We start from the raw sequence: 23,428 nt of genomic DNA, 5'->3' as shown, positions 1-23,428 counted from the left end.
TTTGCGGTTCCTTAACATTAATAAAAAAGGAACAGTAGGAAAAAATAAGTTAAAAAAATTACATTTGGATTTTCTCAAAATATTTCTAGAATATAACCACATTCAGAAAATTCCACATTCATAAACTTTGTGTTGTTTAGCAAATACACTGCTATAGTCAGGGACTTCTATATTGGTACCTTCAGGTAGTAAAGAGGATAATCTAAAAAACATCTGGAATGTGCAAGCTGATGGTGATGACCGTAAGCAGGTTGAATCCCAGCTCCTGTACTGCAGGAGGCTGTAGTGTGTGAGGATGCAGTCCCTTTCCTCCATACACCATCAAGTTAGAATTTTGTATTCACAGAGCTGATGTGGGGTTCTCATCGTAGAAGTGAAATGTTTCCTGGTGCTGTTTGTAAAAGAAAATAAGGAAGGTCTGCATAGAGCTCTCAGGAGTGGTGTAAATCTGTTAGTAAGTAGAGATGGTGAAACTTTTGGTTTTACATCATTAGAGCCAGATACTGTAAAAGCTCTGGCTTCCTTAAAAAAAAACCCCAAAAAATCATGTTAGAGACAATTACTTAAATCTTGGAACAGCCTGATTAAAGATCCAGGAGGGAACCAGTCCCTCCCTGCCCCAGTGTGCTGGTTTTGCAGCAGGCATGGGTCAGAAGGGGCTATGTTTCAGACTTGTCTATAGATATATAAACATACAGCCCAGTTCCTCAGAGGACCATTTTGGTCCTCTGGTGGCTGTTGTCACAAAATAACAACAATTTGAATGGCTCAGCTGGTGCCAGTATAGGCTGTCCTTTTGGATGAGACAAGCCTAGAGCCATTATATTTGTGGTTTCTTGTTGCTTCTGCTTTCCTTCCAAAAGGATGCACTTGGGATGCGTGCTGCACCAGCATGGCGGGATGGCCAGATCCAAGCCACGGCCTGTGCTGACAGTGGCACTGGTAATTATTTATTTACCTGTTCCTGTGCCTCACGTTCACAGGACCCATCTTCAGAAGAGCGTTTCCATGTGGAGCTGCATTTCAGCCCTGGCGTGAAAGGCTGTGAGGAAGACAGAAACGTGCCCACAGGGTTTGGCTTTCGCCCTGCTTCTGCAGAGGTGAGTGTGCTGCCTGCTCTGGCTGCCCTGCCAGCCTCTGCTCCCACCCAGGCTCCAGGAGCAGAGGTTCCTCTGAGCTTTGCTGTGTGCTACTAGTGGGCTGCGCTCCCTGCTAACCCCCAGGGCTCACCAGGGCAGTCTGAGCATCCTGCTGTCCTGAGCTGCCCAGAGCTGGAGATCCAGAGCTGGGCAGGGCCTGGGGAGCACTTGCAGAGCCATGTGCCTGTAGGTGTCAATGTTTCCCTACGGCAGAATGAGGACAAGAAAGCGGACCAAGGCAGCCTGGAGGATCTCTCCAAAGAGAAGAGCATGGATGAGCCAGACCGTGCGCAGCAAAGGTCTCCACAGCTTTCTGAGCCAGTCAGCATTCAGCGAAGGTCACCACTGATCAGGAACCGCAAGACTGGCTCCATGGAGGTAACGATGCCTCGGGCACCCCTGGTTGTTCTAATGAAGGTCTTTTGCTTGGTTTTGGTTTCCTGGCATTCCTTTTAATGGCCCAGAGTTTGAGTTGATTCTGGGAAGAAACCTGCAGATGTTAAAGAGGGATATTTTGGAAAACAGGCCTCCCAGACTCCTCCTCATTTAGGAAGGACAGGGGGAACACAGGTCAGAGGAACTGGTGAGGAAAAGCAAGTAAGGAAATGCTTAAAGCCACAGGTATTATTTAGATTATGTGCTCTGCAGAGGCATCAGGGTAACCAGCTGCAAGCCTGTATGCAGTCTCTTCACCTAACTGTGATGACATCTTTGCCTTCCCCCTTAGGCCCTTTACCTCTCACAGTTCAGGTTCACATTTCTTATTCCTGTCTCCCATCTAAGATCTTGCTCAGACCAGAGGTCCCTGCCGACTGGTGGGTTTACTACAGAGGGTTTGAACTGCCAGGGTTTAGAACTGTCCCGTTCACTGACCTTCAAAAAGTAACAAAGATCTATTTTACTGTTCTTACCTCTCTCCTTCAGGGCTGTTACATGTCACAGGGCTAGCTGCACAGTCAGCAGACAGCTGGCGCCTTCAAAATCCTCTAGAGTTGCCCCTCCTTTTGGAGGAACTTCACAGGCATTTTTGCTATATCTTTTCTGAACCAGTGAAAGCATAGAATCAGGGCTCAAGGTATTTGTTAGCTGGGCTTCCATCTCTGTGTCACTTACAATGTAATATTTGCATGCAGCAGTCAGGCTCTTTGTAAAGGCCCATACTAAGTCAAAGGGGATATACTTCCCTGCTACTAAAGAAGGAAGCCCTACTGATCCCAGGAAGAGACTCAAGAGACAAGGAGCTCAGTACCTGAGTCCCTTCATACTTCTGAAATCTCCACTGTTCCACAGCCCAATGCAAACTTGAAGTTAAAATGGAGCGTGCCCTGTCACAGTCTTGGCATATGAGTGCTTTTATGCTTCTTGCAAATTGTGATTTTTAAGGAAGAGGCATACTTTTGTTTCCCTTCAGTCGGTGTGTAAAGGCTTTTGAGACCAATGAGCATGACACTGATACTCTTTGTCTTTGCAGGTGCTGTCTGAATCTTCTTCCAAATCAGGAGGTTATCGCCTCTTCAGCAGTTACTCGAGACAGTCTTCTGAGATGAAGCAAAGTGGCTTAGGTACTGTACTTGACTTGTAACCAGCCTGCTCACCTGGACCTCTGCATTGCTGTAGGCATGTCTGTCTCTCCACATACACATGTGGCTTAAGTTCCTTGTATGTCTCTCTGTATGTTTCATGTTTTCTTTTAGTGTTACTGTTTAGACCACTGTAGAGACTATCTTGTATTTCCTTTTGTGTATGATCTTCTCCTTCAGCTTCTAGCAACTGAAGATGCACTTTTCATCCCTTATAGTATGTGAGCAACAGAGCAGGCTGCGTACGTGCAGGTTGCCTTCTGGTTCCGCATTGCTATCATTTGTTCTACCATTTCTGAACTTAGTAGGAAGAGATAATTTTACATGAGAGCTGGTGTGCTTTCTGTTCTGGAAAACAGTAGTTTATATGCAAAGGTGCTCTTCATGTAAGATTATTATATTTCTGCCTTTGCTTCATAAAAATCTCTTCTATGGAACAGATCTGTCATCTGCAACGGTGTTTGACAGCTGGAGTCCCTGGTTAGCCATTCTTTGCATGGTAGCCAGCAGAAGAGCATATTTTGGGGTACTTGGTGTTTTCTGCCTGTCCTTGAGAATACCACTCCCTGTCATCCTAACCTGAACTATGGCTTAGTAGTTGAAATTCTTCCTGAAATAGTTTTACTAAAGCAAGATCTATTTGGAAACTAAAAAGCTGTCTTTGTGTTACGAGGTTCAAAGACAGCTGTGAAAGCTAGATCTTGCAAATGACTAATAAGCACCAGGAGGTGGAAATGCCCAAGTTATGCCCACTTTTTTCTTTAAACCTGTTTTTGCTTCTGGCATGGTTCTAGATTTGCAGCATTTCTGATTCATCAGTTCCTTACTCTGTTATGTGGACATCCTGCAGGCAAGAGGCCTGAAAAAGCCTGATCTTTTCTTTGTTGCATTTGAATGAGCTGCTTCTTTGGAAGCTGGTTCTTACCAAGTAAAGGGAATTTTCTCCAGAGTGGTTAGGAAGTATTCCTGGAGTCTGCCAGCTACGCTCCCAGTCAGTTGGAAAAATCTAAGAAGGAATGCTGACGCGTATTATTTTCATGAAGACACAATAGCCTTGGCCATAGTGGGTTTTGAATGTGCTGTTTCATGTGGTGCATCTACTTCTGCTCTTCACAGACCACCTGCAAGATATAGTAGCTGTAATAAACTGCCTTGCTTAGGCTTGAAGATACCTGTGACTCTTCTGTGAATCCATGTGAATCAATACAAGCATTTCTGAGGTGTTGCACAGGCAGCTGCTTGGAGGATTACTGAATACATCAAATGCTACATACAAATTATCTTTACTGTTGGTATGTCTGAGTACCAGAAGGCATGTGCGCTGGAAAGCAGATATTACAGTCTACTTACCACAGCCTTTTCCAGGTTTCTGAGGAATGTCTGTTTGGCAATAGAGAAGACTACTGCTCTGCTGAACCCTTGTTTAGTACTGCTTTTCCTTGACAACAGAATTTGAAATGTGGTCCCAGCAGGTTTAATCCCAGGTTCTTACCTGACTTGCCTTGCTGGGAAGCCTGTGCTTATCACTCTCCCAGCTGTGAAGCTCTCCAGAGACAAAACACTGAGCAGGAATTGATAGACCTGATCTGCAACAGTAGACCTCTAGCTGGATACTCAGCCCAGCCATGATCCTTCTCTATGGAGGATTGCAGCTGCAGGCCCAGAAGAGAGACCCCAGACTGCACAATCCCTGGTTCTTAGGATATTTGTATTTCAGTGAATTTCTCTTAACCTGAGAACTGTTAAGAAGGATGGTGCCTCTACCTGTAGAAGTCAAGCTCTTCAGGGAATCATTCTGATTCCTTTCCTGTTTTCTTTGCAGAAATCTAGCTTCTTCCACTTTTAGGATCTGAAATGTGCTCTCTAGAAACAATACAGAACTCATAGGAGCTTGAACTTTGCCTTTAATACTTGTCTCAGCAGTTGTGCTATGAGGGGTTCATTCAGATACTACTTGCTGCCCCTGAGCTTTTCTGACAGTGGCAGGCTATCGGTATCTCTGGGAGAACAGATTCTCTGGGAGAATGTCTGTTCAGGTCTAACCTCATGTGTTTAGGCATGCAGGAATGGGAAGCAGGACAGAACTCCTATAATAACCCTGCTGCCATAACTGCCAGAATGGTGTCCTTCCTGTAATTTAAAGCCTTAAAAAGCCTTTAAAGTCTCTTTGGAAAAGGGGTGGCCTGCAGCTTGCTTTGTCTATGCAAAGTGATGCTTTGGAGGATGCCACTTTTTTTGGGCAGGAGCAAGTGCATTATTGCGGATTGTCTGCAATAGTGTGTATGCTTCTAGCTTGAGAAGCCTGGGAAAGTTTCAGTGCCTTTCTTTGCTTCCAAGAGCACTTCAAAATGGGGTGAAATCACTCCTTGCCATTTGAGCAATGGAGGTGTTGTATTGCCAATGGGCATGAAGCTTTGTGCTGAGACTCCCATAGGGAAATAAGGGATGTCCATTTGTTAAATATCTGAAATACTGAAGGTACATCTGAAAATCAAATATACAAAAAAGATCCACCACATACAGGAATTTCTAGCAAATGTTGCTACATCTTGACTCTTAAGCGGCTCATATGTTTAGGTTAGATATATGGAAGAAGTTCTTTATTGTGAGGGTGGTGAGGCACTGGAATGGGTTGACCAAGGAAGCTGTGAATGCTCCATCCCTGGAAGTGTTCAAGGTCAGGTTGGACAGAGCCTTGGGTGACTTGGTTTAGTGCGAGGTGTCCCTGCCCATGGCAAGGAGTTGGAGCTTGATGATCTTAAGGTCCTTTCCAACCCTGACAATTCTATGATTCTATGTTCTTTAGGATGTGTGTGTATGTTTGTTTACTTTGGCTACAGTGGGCTCCTGGAGTTCACTGTGGACAGTTGCTGTTGTCCATAGAGTCATCTCCGTAAATTCTCTTTTGGCTTAAGGGTGCTATCAAGACGCCCCTGTCTACAGTGGGGTATCCTTAGCTTAATGATTAGTGGCATGAGGTTGCTCAAGATAGAAAGTCACAAAACTCCTCTGCTCCATTTTCATCTGTTGAAGTTATTTTTGTTGCTGGTTTGCCTTAAGTGGTGGAAGGACGATTGGGAGCATCATCCTGGCTGCTGCTTGACAAAGCTTCTTTTGCATTTTGAGAGACTCCAGTTTGTGCTGAGCCAGCACGGGGCTTCAATTCCAGCCACAAGGAGGAAATTTTCTAAGACTTGTGTATCGGTCACCCTGCGGGCAAGAGTTTGTTGCCTGTTTGTCCAAGGACGTGTATGTGCTAGTGTGTGCTGAGGAAAGCTACCAGCAGTGTCATAGTGGTGGAAGAGCTGAAGTTCAGTGCATGTGAGAACCCTTTAGGTCACCCCCCACTGCTCCCAGGAGCAGATGTCTTTAGCTTAGACCTGTGAGTAGCTGTGTGGTAGTTCTTCCCCTCATTCACCTCTTGTGAGACTGCATCTGAAGTTCTGCTCTCTTGTCCTGGGCTTCTTACTGCAAGAAGGTGTGGATGTGGTGGGTGTAAGACCATAAAGGGGCAGTGGAGGAGGATGAGGGCTGGAGTACCCAACCTTGGAGGAGAAGGTGGGAGAGCAGGGCTTGTTCAGCTCAGAAGCTCTGGGGAGTGGAAACCTTTATCCTATTCAGCCACCTAAACGGGAGGTTACAGAGAAGACAAATCAGTATAGGCAAGATCTTTTTAACAGTAGTAACAGTTGTACTGTTCCAGTTAAATACTAATAGGCAGTATGTCATTTTTTTTGCCTTGGCAGGCAAGGTGGAACAAGATCAACCTGCTTGTTTCTGGAAGCCTTTTATATGTGGGAGTAAGGTTGTTTTTAGTAGTTGGTATTCTCAGTTCGGAATGCAGAATCAAGATGATTTAGCACAGAATTTATAGTGGGTTTGTCTGGCATATAATAAGGTTTTGTCTCACTCACAGTTGCCTTCCTCAGTTGATAATGTTTCAGTTGCTTGATGTTCCCTTAAATATCACATAATGTCAGTCACTCTACAGAATACTGTGCTTTGGAGAAGCAAACACCAGCAGTTGCCAAAGCCACTGGTATTAGGTTGCCCTCCTATGCATGAGAGCATCTTACATGCCATATTCCTCACTACAGGATAGGCAAAGTTCCATGCTGTGCATGCACCTGGTGCTTTGCAAGGGTAGTTCATGGAACAATTGGGTCCTCTCTGGAGTAGCAAGACATGACCAGATGAATGTGAAATATCATCTGGGCAGCCATTAGTGAATGCAAGCTCTCTGCTCACACTGCTTTCCTTACTGCTTGACAGTGTGATTAATCCACATTTGCTGATTAACAGATGAGGCAGTCCTTTCTTCCTCTTGGTGTCCTGCAGAAAAAGGAGCTTTCCAAAGAGAAGGGGCAGAGGAGCAGAAACGTGAAGCCCTGTGACATGGACATCACTGATTTGGCATCCTGGCTTTTCTGACATGAGTATGTAGATTTGCTGATTGGAGGGTGTCAAGGTGTTTCTCCTAGGGCAGGGCAAGAAAGCCAAATGGAAATAAACCCCTGGATGGAGACAGGAGCATTCCTGGTGCTGAGTTTTGTGCTACCTGTGGTACATCTGGCACTGTTGAATATAGAATGGGAAATACTGCCTCCCTATACTCCCTGGCATCACTTTTTTTTCCTGAGGTTGCCTGTGAAGTGGCCAGTTCATTCCTTATTCTTTGACTAACCCTGCTTTTCTGAAGTTGCATGCAGTGGAGATACAATACTAACACCTTCCATGCCTTTCCAGGGTCACAATGCACCGGCCTGTTTAGCACCACTGTGCTGGGAGGCTCCTCCAGTGCCCCCAACCTCCAGGACTACGCTCGCAGCCATGGCAAAAAGTTTGCCAGCAGCCTGACATACAAAGACGGTATGTGTGTCCCTGTGCAGCAGCGGTTAATCTGCGGACTTTGGTGTCTCAGGATGCTACTGAGGCAAAGACAGACTGCTGTGAAGAATGACAGTAGAACGTGCATATTCATCACGTCTACAGTAATGCATTTTATCATGTCCCAGGAAATTGTGATTCTTGGTAGGACAAGACAGGAGCTGTTACTGTGTGAGGAGTTTTATGCTGATGTATGGTATTATAACTCAGGGTTCCCAGCATCTGAATGGATGTAAAATTATCTGTCCCCTCTTATTCTTTGTATTAGCTCTAAGAAATGGTATTGTAGTCAATACTTTACAGAGTCTGAGTGCCTTTCTTTCTGGAATCATAGCAAACACTGGCACTGGTGGATTACAAGGTGGGAAGATTATTAATTTGGAGCCTTTGGGAAAAGCAGGAGATTGGTTCGTTTGGATTTTTGTCCAGGAAAGAAAAATGGCCTAGGTGATCAGGGCAGAAAGCTGCTATCTAGTCTCAGAGCTATTGGAACCTCATAAATGCTGTTGTATTGAGACCATTACATATACTGGCTTTGTGTGCAGCTTTTCACTGTGTAAGAAAAAACTGTGTTGCTTCTCTTCTTTTCATGGAGCTCCCTAGCACACACCAGGCTGGGAGTGATAGAGATGGGAAGGGTAAACTGGGAGGGTTTTAAACCCTGCTGTACCAGTCAGAGCTGCTCAAGGCAGCAAGTGCTGGCTCAGAGGTCCCAGAATAAGCTCATGGTGTTTGATGCAAGACCAGGGTGTGAATACCAGGAGAGCTGCTGAAAAGGCCTGCGAGGGCTCTGACTGCTTTCCTTCCAGAACTGCAAGCAGCGTGAATCCAAGGCAGCTCTGATTCTCAGGGAAGAGCATCAAAGACTGTTTGCTCTGTCCCCAGCTGGGAAGAGCAGATCCTGCTCAGTCCTGGTGCCGTGCTGCCTTTCTCTGTAGGCTGTGCGGTAGGAGCATACCTGCAGCTGGCTACTCGTATTTCAGGTCCAGAGCACAGTCCTGCTGCATTAGCCTGAATTCAGTGCCAAGGTCTCTGCATGCCAGGACACAGTTGCACCTTCCAGTACTTAACGGGCAGACTGATTTAGCTAGTGTGTGACTAACACAGCCCAGAATTACTCATCTGGATGTTACACTTCTTTCTTCATGTTTGTTAGTGTGCTGTGGCACCCTGTGCTAACAGCGCCTTGCTGCAGTAAGAGGAATTGTGAGGAAGAAGCAGGGGGCTTGGAAAACCAAGCAGGAGGCAAAAGAGTGTTTAGCTTCCAGAGAAGGTAGTTTGGAATGTGGAAAAGGCCTCCATCTACATGTTCCTGCTTAAATGAACACCAGTGAAATGCTGAACAATGGCATTTAAACCAAACATCACTAGAGCTGAATACAGTGACATAGCAGCTATAGCAGGAGCACACTCATATCATGGCTTTTTTCAATCATCGGGCTAGTAATGTTTAAAATCCTTCAGATTCTGGAGCACATCTTTGCATGGTATTTTTTTTCCCATGGCTGTGATGCTTCAAGGCGTGGTGCATGGCTTATAGCACTTCATCAAAGACATGCTCAAGTGAAGTCAACATGCTCCTTATGTCTGAAGTCTTTTTTACTGGGGTCTGGAAAAGGGCTAAGGAACACTTCAGTGGAAAGTTGTGTCCTAGCCTCAGCTGATGGTTGTGATTTGAAGCTGACTCATCTGAAGGCAGGGATCCAGTACGCTGTGTTGCAGTACCATTTAAATTAATGTGCTGTAAAGGCAAGGGGGAGATGTGGGGTAGGATGGCAGTGGTTACCAGCTGGCTGCTGCAGCTCCAGGACTAGGGTACTTCTAAGGGATTGCATGTGTAGAGAAGATTGTCATGCTCTGTTGAGTTTGAAGTGGGAAAAACAGTTTTATGGCTGTTATACTGGCAAAGGAAATTGCAAGTTTGAGAGCTGGTTTAAATATATTATTTGGCAAAGTCAGCGGATGTAGCTAGAGAGGCACAATGTGGGGGTGGAGCATAAATTGATTTGTGTATCTTTAGGAGTGTGTGCAGGGATAGGTGTAAGGACCCTATTGACTAGGTGGAACCGACACATGGAACATGAAAGAGAAATCAAAGCATTTTCGAATATTTCCTAAAAGTTCCTAAATAGCAGCAAAAGATATGACTGGCTGGGGTCTCATCAAATCCTGCATCCAGAGGGTCTGACCTAGGGCATTCTTTTTCCCATGATAGCTGAGGAATTTCCAAAGTGGGAATAAACTGAAGTTGTCTGCATTTTGGTGTTGATTTTTTTTTTCTTTGGTGCATATGGAGACTAATCCATGACTTCTAAGGCTCATCTGTTTGCATCCCATTAGCTGCGTGGAATCTGTCCTTGCACTGTCTTTCTGATGGGTGATTTCTATGCAAGAGCTTGGCCTGGCCTGGAATATGGCCAGGAGAAGCCTGAGGACCACTCAAACAGTGTATCCCTAATCCTCTTTGTACTGAGATGCTTTGAGCAGCAGAACTGTAGAGGCATGTCTTCAGGGGTCTTCTCTTTGTTCCCTAATTGGTTGGTTGATTTACCTGTGAAGGCATGAATTAGCTTATAGTGTAAGGGTGTTTGAGCTGCACTTGGCTATGCCAAAGCTCTTCAGTTCCTTTGCAGAATGATTGTCATTTTCCTTGGGCAGAGGTGAATCCTGAGAGCTGTCCTCCTGTGCTGCTGCTTGCTTGGCCATGTGCTCCCGTGGCTGTGAGCATGGCCTCGCTGCATCTCACCCTGGGCTGAGCCTGGGTTGCTCTCAGGATGGCTGCAGATGGGGTGGGTAGGTGTGAGATGCTGTCTGTGATGGAGAGAATGTGGCTGAGGTTTTGTGGTATCGGGGGGACCCTGCGGGGCAGTGCATGGTCAGTGGGGAGCCAGCAGGGCACAAGGAAGCAAAGAGGTTCAGTCAGACCTGCAGCTCAAGAATGCCTGGGGTGCCACATCAGTGCCAATGGGAGCACATTGTCGTGGTGAAGCAGCAGGTCAACCTGAAAGGGTAGTTGCAAGCATATGAAGGTTGGGGAATCCTTAGAAGCAGGCTGTTAACTGAGATGATCTGTTTTTATTTCCTCAGAGCTCTTGTCTATGCCAGCCGTAAAACGATTTTCTGTGTCGTTTGCAAAGCATCCGACTAATGGTACGTTTGCTTCCTTGATTTGACGTTCCCTCACACTCCTAACCCCACACTCACATTACATTCTCTCTGCACATAGTCTCCTCTCAGCGCTCTTGTGGTTTTATTGTGTCTGTACCTAGTGTCTGAACATGCTTCACCTTCCCCCATTGTCTCGCTGTGACTAACGTGTTCATTCATCCTCTGTGATGGCTCAGTGGTTCCTCTGCTGTCCCCCCAGGCATTTGTGTACCCAGTGAAAAAGCAAGAGCAGCGGCTCTGAGAATGGACTCCTAAAGCAGCCCTTAGTTCCACTGCTGACATTAAGGCCTTCTTCCACGCTCCCTTTTCGTGTGGTGGGGGTCGGGGTGGGATGCCATTGGATTTGGTGGGAGGGGGGAACATTCACTCCATATCCTAAAAGCCTCAGCAACTTGGGTCCTCAGTTTTTACACTGCAGATTTGCAGAACCAAAACAGGGATAGCCTGAGGCTACTCATGTGTCACCTGGAAGAGCACAGCCTAGGGTGGGGGAGAAGGAAGTGCTGACAGCCTTCCCCCCACGCATGGTGCTCCTCAGCACAGTCATGCTGGTAACCTCATGGCCTCCTATCTGCAAACGTATCTGTTCAGGTGGTCCCTTGGTCACTCCAGTCGTGGTGATGTTGGTGGGACTAGGCTCACCTTTCCTGCAGATGCTATCCTGGGAATGGTGGCTTTCCAGAGCTTTCACTTGTCTGCTGTTGGTGGACAGTGCTGACTCAGGCCTGATGCCTTCCTGAGGTAGGAGGAGATGGGCTTCATGCCACTGGGAGAGGCAACCTGCTGCACTCCTGGCATGCTGGTAACTGTGGAAGGGCTTGGTAAAGGATGTCTGACGGTGCTTCTGTTGACTCAGTGTCTCTGCTTCATATTGCTACTAACCCAACACCTGAACTGTGAGTCTTTTGAGGTTAAAGACAGCTAGCTCTATTGTAGCAGATGTCTTGCACTAGTGTTTGCTATCTGAGTCTTGCACAGAAACTCTTGACAAGGTTTGCTTCACAGCACCACTCCTACCTCATGGCTCCCGCTGTTGAATCAAAGCAGATCACAGGAAGATGCCAGGTTAAGTATTTCTGTCTTACACGATCGAGGCTGCTTCTGCAATCTTGTTGCTTAGTAAATATGAAGATACTCTGCTGTGCATGATCTGGAAGATGGAAGAAGTTCAGAAGACTGTTACAAAGACCAAAGTTTTGGGAAAGATGAAAGGGGAAGGGGCGGCTAAATGTGGCTTCATCGTTTTAAATAACTGAAGGGAATCTATTTTCTGTGTTTGCTTGGTTTTGTTTATCCCAGATTGGCCAACTGCTCAATTTGTTTGTATGTCTGGGTACCATCTGGGCTCACGTGATGTGTGTCAGCAGGATGTGTTGCTCTATCTTGCCAGCAAAACTTGTCCCAGGCACCAGTCTTTCCTAAGCCACACTGTACAGCAAATGCATCCACCCCAAACAGGGTAAAGTGAAACTGAACGTGAGGTTTTGCCCAAGTGGCAGCCTTCTCCGTAATCAAGAAAGCAAAGGCAGAGGTCCAGCAGGTGTGAACTTGAAGGCATATTTGGCATATTTGGTCTAGGCTTGGCACTGGTTTTAGCAGGAAGGGTGTTCAGCCACATGAACCACACGCCTGAAGATGCAAAAGCTATTCACAGCTCTAACTCTGGATTTTGTTTCTGAAGAGCTGCCTCTGTGTGGTGAAATGGGATGGGTGAACCACAGCAGAGGCCAGGATGTCACAGTGTCAGGGCCAGATGGCTTGTGCTCTTGTCTTGTGAGTCTTGGGAGCGTGACCTGGGGCTGTGTACATGGAGGAGATGTGCCTGCATGCTAGTGTCTTGTCTGCCATGTAAAGATAGCACAGAAGATTCCACAGGGCTGTTCTGAGAGTGTGGAGGGGGGAGGTCAGCACTCCTGTGCCCCTTCTGTTCTAACACGCTCTGAGCACTCTGCTTTCGGTCAAACCCTCAGCCGTTTGCTCTCTTTGTGTGCTGAGGTTGCGTTTGGATGCAGGACTGGAACACTGCAGTTTGGATTTCTTGTCTCAGCTGGGGGAGGGTGAGCGTGGGCCTGACCTTCTTACGTAGCCAAACCTGAGCTGTGTTGGATTCGGAACCTGTCCTAAAACATATTCGCTTGTCAGACTGCCACTTCCAAAGATGACACCTCGCTGCTCAGGGCCTGCCCCGGCGCTGGAGCTGCGTGTGGCAAAGCATGGGGCGGGCAGGAGCCTGGCCTGCTGCAGCGTGACTGGGGGTATGTAGATCCGAGGGTCTTCCTGGCCTGCTTGCTGCGGGAGGGACTGGGCTGCAGTGTGTGGTGCGGGTTGTTCCCACCCTGCAGTCCCGGTGGTGGCAGCCCCATGCCCACAGCTCTGCAGTTTCTCTGTCCCCTCTCACTCTCTATGGCCCCTTTCCTCCAGATACATTTGAGCACCTCCACGTTGCCCAGTTGCTGCGCCGTTTTTCCTCTGACTGTGCCACGAGCCGGAACATCTCCCTGGATGCCGCTCTAGCCCATCACCTCCAGCACTGCTCCTACCACCTGCGCCTCTTCAGGAGCTGGCTGATCTCAGGGCAGGAGGACTTGGAGTGTCTTTACGGTACTGCACGCTGCAGCTGCCTTGGTCCCATGCTCTTGTAGCTGAGCGGGGACCACTGCTTGAGAATGCAAAGTATGCTTTGCTTCTAAAAAAGGAAAGCATTTCCCTCACTGCATCCCTTACATCTCTGGGCTGCTGCTGCAGCAAGCTGTGTGGGCTGTTGTACCCGGCAGTTTTGGAGCCTTAGGCAGTAGCCTTTCCACATGGAGCCAGTGCTCTTTGTGTGGCTGTAAACTGTGTTCTTTCCATCTCTGGCAGTTGTTCATTGCCTTCTTCCTTTAGCCAGGGTAAGCCCTTCCGCTTCCTCCAGGTTAGACATTGGGCAAGTACTGGTGTGATGCCAGGCTGACATGATAGCTCTGCGCAGGTCTCTGTGGGGTACCACAAGGTGCCCCCTTATAAGCAGAGGAACCGAAGTGAATAGTAGGACTATGGGGAGGAAGAAGCTCAAGGAGGTGCTGCAGCTGGTCACATGCAGAGTGAACTTGCTGTGGAAATTTTGGGGAAGGGAGTGCTTGTGGGATTGTGTTGTTTCTAGAGAAACGGAGATAAGAGGGGGTAGAAACTGAGCTTCTGCGTGGCTGCATTGCATGGCGTCTGTTCTGCCTGGTAGGAACTCTGCAGTGTGTCATGTCTCTGGTGGGAAGAGGTAGGCGATTTCAGCATTGAATTTAGCTGTTTCAGATCACAGCTTGCTGCTGTTTCTCTGGTGTTTTTCAGCCTCAGGCACGGATGGGAAGTCTGATGCCTTGAGGTCTCAGTGCTTCTAAGACAAGCAGGAAGATTCCTGTTTCAGAGAGGCAGCTACCTAAAGCTGGCTGTTAACCATTTACCTGGCACCATAAAACCTGCTTGGTGCATGTGGCTTGCTGCGCTGTGTGATGTGATGCATGGACCTCCTTTTTCATTCAGATCCATAGGTGTAAGGGGCAGAGGCAGTGCAGCTTTCCATGAAGTGAAGCAGCAGGATCAAGTGTTTTCAGAGCCTGAAAAAGGAGATTTTTTCTTACACAGTCTGTTTTTTTCTCAATATGGCCCTTTCTGTCAAGTTGACAATTTGGAAATGGCAGTTGCTTTTCATATATAATTAGGACAATCCTTGGTCTCCTAGCAACAAACACTAAAGAGGAGCAAAGTTGCTTCAGGGGGAGAGATGCTGGGACACAGCAGGCTGCTTCAAAGCCAAAGCTGAGCTTCTCTTGTGAGATCCAGTGGGAGAAGAAATGGACTCGGGGCTTTGGGCAGCAATCTGTCACGTACTGAGCATGGTGCTGGGTTGTGCAGCCTGCCCCGGTGCAGCCAAATGCCCGAGCTGGGTACCTCAATGTGGCAGCCTTCCTGTGTTGGGAATCTGATCTCTACAATCAGCCAGTTCCTTCTTGCTGTTCTCTCAGTCTCATCAAGCTCACAGCTAAATAGAATGCTTGAGATTCCTGCTGGGGCTCTTCTCGGACCAGGGGTTTCTCTGGTCTCTGTAGCTGACAGCCCAATTTCCCCTTCGTGTGAAAACTGCCTACTCCTAACCATTCTTTCTTAGCTTTCAATTGTACTTCTATCCTAACCATTCTTTCTTAGCTTTCAATTGTACTTCTATCCATACAAAGCAAGCATGAATTAAAAGATAGAATCTGGGAGTTAATAGTGTAAGTTGGCATCCATAGTTGGAAAGATCGTCAGTAGAGCTCTGAAGCAATCTCTCTGGAAACCTGTGGTTTTCTATGTGGGGAAAAAGAAGAGTGTGAAGTAAGTCCCTGTGGGTAATGAATTACAGTGCTACTGAAGCCGTAGGTCAGCTGTGGAGGAGCAGAGGATGGCCCTGTGATAGTGAGTGGGCAGTAAACCACCCAGTGATGTTCCATGTAAATAAATGTACGTGACAAAGGGAAACAGCCCCAAGTTCAGATATAAAGCTGGGGGCTCTGATCTGACCATCACCACTTGGGATGTTGTGGAAAAGGTAGGAATTTTCAGTCTGGGAAAGATGCTTGTGTTGGTGGTCGGAGTGCTCTGGAGAGGGGTGGTGGGGATGCGAGTTCAGTGTCTGCTCCAGTGCAGGAGTCGGGAGGTTTCTAATGAATTGAGTAGGAGCAGCTTCAGGCAGAAGTGATTTTTCTCACGCAGCTGAAACTCTTCTCCATGGTACGTGGGGGTGTCAGGAACTTAGCTGAGTTCAAGGGGAGACCAGAGAATATGGAAAAGGCACATCAGGTTCAGAGCAATTCCGAGCCACAAGTCAGCGGGGTTTGGGGGATTGCTTGGGGGGAAGAGTCACTGCCTGCTGGAGTCTCCTAGGAGTCTAGGATTGCCTGGTTTTGATGGGAGATGTGAGGCAGGTGCAGGTCTCCATTGGCTTTATAAAGTATAGCGTGCTAGATGATTGCTGCACAAGGGTGCTCATACCCAAATCGCCTTCTTACTGCTCTTATGAAAGGCTGTGTGTTGGCACTAGGCAGCTCTGAAACAATGTTACTGTAAGGGGAAAGTCACTCCATCCTTGAACCTCTGGAAGACCATGAGCCATGGTTTCACTGAGTAGACTTGGTGAGGCGTGCAGTGAAGCTTGCCAAGAACATGAAGGTCTGGGGCGAAGAGTTCAAACTGGAGCGCAGCTGACTCGGCCATAACCCGAGTGGGCCTTCAGCTTTGGCATCATGTGCCTGGGAGAGGTGAAACACGACTTGCAGTCCCTGAGCGGAGCTGTACCCGTGGTGCTCCTGCCTGCAGAGCGGCTCTTCTGGCAGTACCGTTCTCTCTGCCGCTGTGTCAGGAGGCTGCTGCACTATCGATTCAGGGTGGAGAGTCTCCCATAGCTGCTCCCACACATACGCAGTCGCCTTGGGCATCCAAGATAACATACTTAGCAGACTCCTCTGCCTGGTCTAGCTTAAGGTTTTTCCCATAACCAAGTCTTGCTTTCTTTAGTCTAACAGATGGTTTCTTCCTGTTTTACTGAACGAAAGTTTTGGGGGCATAACCACGCTGTGCTCCTCACCTGGAGAAGATTACAGTGGACTTGGGGATTCATTTTTATCTACTCTGGTCAGCAGATCCGTGCCACATGCCTCCCCCTCCAGGGCAGACCTCACTCTGAAGGGAGCAGATTGACCTCTGCCTTTTAATGCAGTTAGTATAGTCAAACCTGAACAAAATGAAAAATGAAACTCATTCCTCTGTGGGCTGCTGTATGACTTTGGTACAAAATGAATGGAATTCTGTCTGATTTCTTATGCTGTTGTCAGCATCACAGACTCCTGCCCTATAGGCCCCAGGAAAAAGTTTTGGGAAGCATTCACAGTAGCCAGGCAGTTGGCACTGGGGACCTGTCTGGCTGGAAAGGCTCCTGTGGTTTGCACTTGTGCTTTATTTTTGTTGCCCTTCCCAAAGATGTGGGTTCTTTGTTAATCATGTGTGGTGCAGCAGTGGCCAGAGCTGCTGTGATGCATGTAAGGATTACGGTCTGTAGTGGTGACTTCTGCTGTGGCTGGGCTGCGGTGCGGGATGCTGCCTCTCCCAGCAGCTAGGCAGGTAAGGGAGGTGTGCGGGTAAGTGGGCTGCCATGCACAAATGAGAGGGATTCCTCAAAAATAGTAGTGCTTCATCTCGAGAAGGAAAACTTTTGCTTTTTCCTCCAATTGCTTCAGACCAGTCAAGTGCCACAGTGCTGAGCTGTGCGAGCAGGCATCTTCCCCTCGGGATACAGGTATATCCCTTCACATCAGCGGTGTTGTCAGTGTCACGTGTTTGCTTTTTCCTCTTTTTACTGAAGGAGTGCCCAGTCACTTGGATCCCCATCAGTGCCTCCAGTGTATCTTCCACCTATGTTGCTTTGCCCTGTGTTATAGTCAAACTTCTTCCCTTTTCCTATGGAGACCCCAACAGCTGAGCCAACTTTGGTCCCTCTTAAAACAGATTCTGTTGTGAAATGACATCAGCCTCATACTGTGGTGCTCCACAACCATCTCCACACAGCAAGGTGTTAAGTCTTGTCCTTTATTTCGCTCTCCCAGAATGCCCAGGAGAACATAATGAACAGATACTCTTCCATTTTCAGCACATGCACTCTAAGGACTCTCAGCAAGGGACAAAAGAGTATGGTATTTTTCCTGTGTCTTATATTCCTTCATCCTAGCCAAGGATTTGTTACCCTTCATGCCTTAAATTGATGTTTGTAGGCCCTTTGTGGCATAGGTAAACCTTCCTGGACTGTCTGGAGGGTTCTTTTATCTCCAGTATCTGTTACAGCAGTGTCTCTGCAGCACTGCAACCTGGTGATGCTGGTCTGCAGCGTCCTCATACTGCATGTCGCTTTGCTCAGCTTCTGGCTCATGCTTCTTGCCTCTTGCAGAACTGGGTTAGATGAGCAGATTGGAGCAGAGATTTTCCTGGAGGTGACTGGAACAGTGACTACACTTAGCAGATAATCTAGGGTGGTTTAGGTCTTCCCCTTAGGTGCTGTCAAGGTGTAGAGATCAATTACAGCCTGCCAGTGTGCTGGGCAGCAATCCTGACAGAGTAGAGCATCAAGAACTGTTGTACTTCTTGCGTTTCAAAGTAATTTTCTTTCTCTGTAGGAGACCCGGTTCCTTCCCAGGGTCTTTCTGAGCAGTTGAGCTAGGAAGTTACAGAATAGGAAGCCTAAGCTTAAGTTTGCACGCCTTTAAGCTCAAGAGCTGCAGAGCAGGAGGAGGCCTCATTCCCATATTCTCAGAGACTCATAAATTTCTTCCTTGTTCCTCTGACGCTTTCAGGTTGGCTTGGTTCCACCCAACCTTGCCAAGAAGCTTGGATGAAGAGGAAGAGGCTTTGCGATAATACTCTGCTGGCCTGAGCAGCAAAGAATTTACTGTGAATGGCTGTGATGCAGCATAGCTCTGAGCAAGTGTCTTAAATGTTGAGATCTATATTTCTACTAATTGTGGGTTTGCTGGCAGTGAAGCCTTGTTAAGGTTACAAATACTTCAAACATTGCCCATCCCTTACTGGGGATGCAGGCTGTGAGGTGCGAGTGGAGGCTCTGCTGCTCCCCGCATCTGTAGCAGCGTGCGCTGCCTTGCTGATGGGATGAGGGGGGCCGTGCCAGGCTGGGCCAGGGTGGCGGGTCCTTCTGTGGATGTTCTGTTGACTTCTCTCAAATCCTGTTTAGCTTCTGTAAAGCATGGGCACTGTGCTAAGTTCTCCAACATAACCATACAGTTTAGCAAAAGGGTCACAGGCTTTGCAGCAAACACGGCTGCTGCTAAGATACGTTTCTTCCTCTTCCCCCTCCTTCTGCGTGTGCCTGGACGCTTGCTTTCAGGTCTGTTACTGCATGTGGTTGCCTAGCGGTGATTTTCTCGGCCTGGAAGAGGTGCCCTTAGGCCTGAGTGTGCCTGTTTGATTCACAGACTGCCCAGCTCCTTCAGCTATGAGTGGTCCTGCATGGATTTAGGTTGCTGTTTGCTCTATTCATTTTCTGATTGGGTTTCTTTCCAGGTTTTGAAGGCTGTTCCATGGTTCCCACCATTTATCCCCTGGAGACCCTGCACAACTCCCTCTCTTTGCGACAGGTCAACGAGTTCCTGACAGCTGTGTGCAGGAGCTGCAGTGAGTCGCATGTCCAGTCTACTGCAGGTACTGGTGAGGTGGGCTTGTCGCTGGGTGAGCCAGAACAGAGTTGAGGCAAGGAGAGCGTTTGGTCTTCTGTGTTAATGGGACAGATCAGCCTCACAGGACTGGCAGCAAAACAAGCCAACCTGTTCTAGGGTGTTCTAGCCCAGGAGTGAGCTGTGGGATCCAGCTCACAGCCATCCGAGGCCACTTACTTGAGAGCAAAGTAATCACTCAGGTCTGTCTGTAGCTGATAAGTTCGGTGACATGGATACAAAGTCCAGCTTTGGAAATCTTTGCCTCAGATTCCCAGGAGCTGATGGACAGGCATGGCTCTGAATCTGCACTGTTCTTGAGCCCTTCCAGGAGTGCCTGGGCTGCAAGCTGCTGGGCTACAAGCCATTGCTTTATGTCTGTCTGAATATTACTGATCTGTGTATTTATTTTCTTGAAGCGTTGTTTGATTCAATGATTGGCAGCCAGATACCAGGAGACCCCTTTATGTCCCAGCGAATCCTGTCATCATCCTCTTTGCCATTGCGCCAGCGTTCGGATAAGCCCCCTTGGTGTGAGTGTTCCCTTCTTGATCATGGGTCAATGTGATGGTGAGGGAGGGAAGTAAAGGGTACCAAATGGTGGAAGCCAAATATACGTGCTCAGGGTTTCTATGCTCTGCCCTTGAAGGAATAGAAACAGAAAAGGGAAATAGGTAAAAGGGAAAGTAGTCATAGTTTCCAAAGAAAGATGCAAAAAGGAACTCTCTGTAGTATTGTGTAGACATGTGCTGTTGGATGGATGCTATCTATCCAGGCATCCTCTGCTTTGTGTACTAGGACATAGAGGGCCTGAATGCACCTCATTTTCATCTCCAGTTTTGTGATACTCAGTGGCATATGGCCAGCTCAGTGTTGGCACATGTGTCGTGGTTTAAACCATGGAAATACCTTTTCATAACCAGCCACATCCACGCCTCACCCAGAGCTCCATGCAGGACAGCCAATCATTTAGCTCTTCACTTACAAGCTTTTCTGCAGCCCCTGGGCCTCATGTGTTACAGTCTCAGCAGAGCTGGTGACTGTTGTTAGCTCCCTTTGCAGATCTGACTGGAACTCGAATGGTAAAGGATTAGCCAGCAGTTGCACAGTGAATGTCTTAATAACACAAGTCAAGGTTGCCACTGAAGGAGCAATCCTACTCTTCTCCTGGCTGTACACTCTTTGTGCCAGGAGTAGAGAGTGTGTAGGCAGCAAGGTCAGGGAACCGATCAGACTGGAAACAGTTGTTTAATCCTCCTCCCTTTATTGGATTAGATATAATCTAGATTTGTTCTCTAGTTTTGCTTGTTGTGCAGTATAAGGCAAGAATAAGCATTGGTGGAGAATCCATACTACTTCTGCCAGTGGTGACTCGAGCTTAGCATTCAGGGGTTATGTGCTTGGGTTTTCTTCAGCCGAGCTGCCAGAAGTACAGGAAGCGGCAGCTGCAGGCCCCAGCCAGGTTGCATGGCACAGAGACTACCCTCAGCTACTTGCTTTAGCACTGTGGAACTGCAGCAGCTTGGGTCTGCCCAGGCTTTGGGCTGGGGAAATGTCAGCTAATTATTGAAGATTTTTCTTCCTCTTTGCAGACAGCAGTGGCCCCTCCAGCACAGTCTCCAGTGCAGGCCCGTCCTCACCAACCTCTGTGGACAACTGCGCTCGCTTCAGCTTCACTGAGAAACTTTCCATCAGTCCCCCAAAAAGCGAGGAGCAGCTGAATAGCCAGTCCCCTGAGCAAGAAGAGGGACAGCCACCAGGCAGCGGGCTTGACGTGGAGGTGGTGGAGGTGTCTGGCTTGTTGGAGCCAAGTGCCCCAGAGAACCTCACCTGGAATAAGGGCCCAGAGCCGGGCAGGTTCCTGGAGCTGTGTGAGAAGGAGCTGGCGGAGGAGGACTCTAACCCAGAGAAGAGCATGGTGGAGCTGGATGGAGAAGAATCAGCTGGGGAAATGTTAGAGCCAAATAACACAGGGAACCCAGAGTGTGGTGCAGGGTCTGATGTAAGGCTGGCTGGCGACATTGTGAAGTCAGGTGAGGGGTGTATAGGGGGAATGACTGGCCTGGATCAGTCAGGGCTGTCTAAGGAGGGCTTGGTGACCTGTGAAAAGGAGCTGCTGGGAGAGGTTCTGGACCCGGAGCATGTGGGCAAGGAGCCGCTGGGGGACAGTGCTGTGCCAGGCCAGGGGCAGCCCCTGCCTCTTGAGAGAAGTGCGGAAGAGCTGCAGCTGCAGTGTCAGGGGAATCAGCAGAATTAGTGGCTCACCGGATAGCAAACTGCAAGTGCTTCGAGCCTGGAGGCAGCCCAGTTTCCCGCACAGCACCTCATGCAGCTGGCTGTCTACAGCACAGAGCAAGCCATGTCCCAAGGCCACAGGAGTTTGGGGTTTGAAAGAGTCTGCTCTGCTCCTCCACAAGCCAGCTCTTTGCCATTTGGCATGAGACGATGCCCCTCTGCCTTGTTAAGTGAACAACAGATGCATGGCAGCTCCATGGAACAGGGACATGGGGCTGCACTGGTGTCCCAAGGGCTGTATGCCTGCTGGGACAGCAAAGTTAAAGGATGGGTACAGCCAAGGCTTTTGGGGTGGTAAGTCCAAAGGGGACAGATGCTTCCTTGAGATATTTTGGCCCATAGGCTACAGAGAAAGGCAGTCTGGGCCCAGAGCAATCAGATCCATCACAACCACCAACCTCCTCTCTGTTCCTTCCTTCTTCCTCTCTCGGTTCCCATCACTGGCCACCAAGAACAGGTCCAGAGGGTCCAGAGCAGGAAGACTAGGAGAAGCGGGAAGCATTCTGAGTGTGGGAAGGAGAGTAGTGAGGGGGTGAGGTGCAGGACTGCCACGTGCAAGGAAACATCTCTCTGGTGTAGGCTTTGTTTTCCTGCTGGGCTGGGGCAGGCAGGCGGGAGCCTGGGGATCCAGCCTGGGAGAGGTGGGCAGGAAGGACACACACGGGTTTTTTCTCGTCCCCAAGGGTCGGGCAGGGCACAGCTCTGAGGTCTTGGTGACAGAAATTTTAAAGAACTGCTATTTGAACAAATCAGGATTATTAGAAACCAATAAGGAGATATCTCTAGTCTATATGAAGAGAAGAGTATTTAATACATATTTATGTGAATGACTTGTGAGCACAAGCCTGAAGGCAAGGTTGATACGGGTGTCCCTGCCACCTCCTGAGTGCAGGCCAGGGCTGTGCCTCCTGCGCCTCCTGTGTTTGTGGACAAGTCTCTGTTTGTCTGTAGCTAGGACCTGTGTTTCTGTGAAGCTGTGCCCAAAGATATCCACGCTGTATTGTGATGATGACGTGTGTTCACAGTAAATTGATGCTGTGGGTCCAGCGTCTCTGTCTCTGATGCGGACTTGGGCAGCAGTGCATGTGAGGGAGGAAGCCCTGCTTGTTCTCTGCTGTTGCGGAGGAGGAACTGCGGCTGAAGTCACCGCTGCAGTGAGTGCATAGGCGTGGGGCTGTGCTCAGGAAGGCCACGCACCTCTTTTCCTCCACGAAAGAACCGGTCATCCTGGGGGGAGCGGGACTGGCTGCCCAGGTCCCGGCGTGGTTTGTGGTAAAACGAGAACACCAGGTCAGGCTGCGCAGCTCCTTTCTCTCTGTCCACGGCTCACTGCCATTAGCAAGCACATCCTGCGGCCAGCATCCTCTTCCTCACGCCTGATAACCCCCGCCTGCCAGGCCGGGCGCTTCAGAAAGGTCGCGTTCACTTGCGCTTGCGGTGCAGTAGCTGAACAGTGCCCGGGGTGCGGGACCGTGCCCGGGCCAGGCCTGGCTGCCCTCTCCCGCGGGGCTGTGGGAGAAGGGGACCCGCTGCAGGAAGCGCCCCGGCTTTCATTGGCAACCCTGTGTTAAAGACCTGCAGGAACAGAGGCCTTGGGTGGTGCCAGGGGCCGGAGGCCGCAGGCCCCTGCCCCGGGAGCTGGCAGCGGGAGCACGGGAGGCAGAGCAGCCTGGATCCCGTCCCCCCCAGGGCCAGTAATGCTGGGAGTGACGAGGGGAAGCAGCTCACAGCCATAGCTCCGCTGTGGCTCTGCAGCTCAGTGAGAGATTGGGCCCAAGAGAGAGGCCGGAGGGGTTTTGTGATGAAAAATACAAACCTCCATATCCCTAAATTTAAAGGATTTCTGTAAATTCTGATTGGTGTCTAATTTCAGCTTCTGACTAAATCTTTTGGTTGCTGGAGTCCTCTAGCCAGAAATTAGGTGCGCTGGTACTTTGCATAGTGACAATACTGTGATGCTTGTAGGATCAGAGGGTAACAGGGAGACAGGCTGGTGACTTGCGGCTGGTGGTGCTGGCACTGTGGGAGCAGAAGTCCTGAACTCAAGGACTCATTGTCCTACAGGCAGCTGAGACGAAAGCTGGGCTGCCCACAGTGGTGCAGGAGCAGGGCTCTGGGCTGTGGCTGCTCTCGCATA

At 48.8% G+C, this 23,428-nt stretch overlaps 1 protein-coding gene across 8 annotated transcripts in view; it reads left to right on the top strand.

The window, feature by feature from the left end:
- PPIP5K1 (diphosphoinositol pentakisphosphate kinase 1) overlaps positions 1–22,335 on the top strand; it is a 46,204-nt gene extending 23,869 nt beyond the window's left edge. For 4 of the 8 annotated variants that reach the window (XM_065688674.1, XM_065688675.1, XM_065688679.1 and 1 more), the window contains exons 24-31: positions 984–1,100; positions 1,353–1,517; positions 2,611–2,701; positions 7,466–7,588; positions 10,694–10,756; positions 18,848–18,985; positions 19,416–19,529; positions 20,589–22,335. In XM_065688674.1, the coding sequence (XP_065544746.1) occupies positions 984–1,100; positions 1,353–1,517; positions 2,611–2,701; positions 7,466–7,588; positions 10,694–10,756; positions 18,848–18,985; positions 19,416–19,529; positions 20,589–21,253 (1,476 nt within the window). In that variant the 3' untranslated portion in view covers positions 21,254–22,335. Of the gene's footprint in view, positions 1–983; positions 1,101–1,352; positions 1,518–2,610; positions 2,702–7,465; positions 7,589–10,693; positions 10,757–13,195; positions 13,376–18,847; positions 18,986–19,415; positions 19,530–20,588 lie in introns of all 8 variants that reach the window. The other 4 variants (XM_065688683.1, XM_065688681.1, XM_065688680.1 and 1 more) reach the window with 4 other exon arrangements.
- The last annotated feature ends 1,093 nt before the right edge of the window (positions 22,336–23,428 follow it).

Source organism: Lathamus discolor, chromosome 8 (genome assembly GCF_037157495.1).
Source record: "Lathamus discolor isolate bLatDis1 chromosome 8, bLatDis1.hap1, whole genome shotgun sequence".
NCBI lineage: Eukaryota > Metazoa > Chordata > Aves > Psittaciformes > Psittacidae > Lathamus > Lathamus discolor.
The sequence above is the reverse complement of the archived record's forward strand: the minus strand, read 5'-3'. Positions and strand labels throughout refer to the sequence as shown.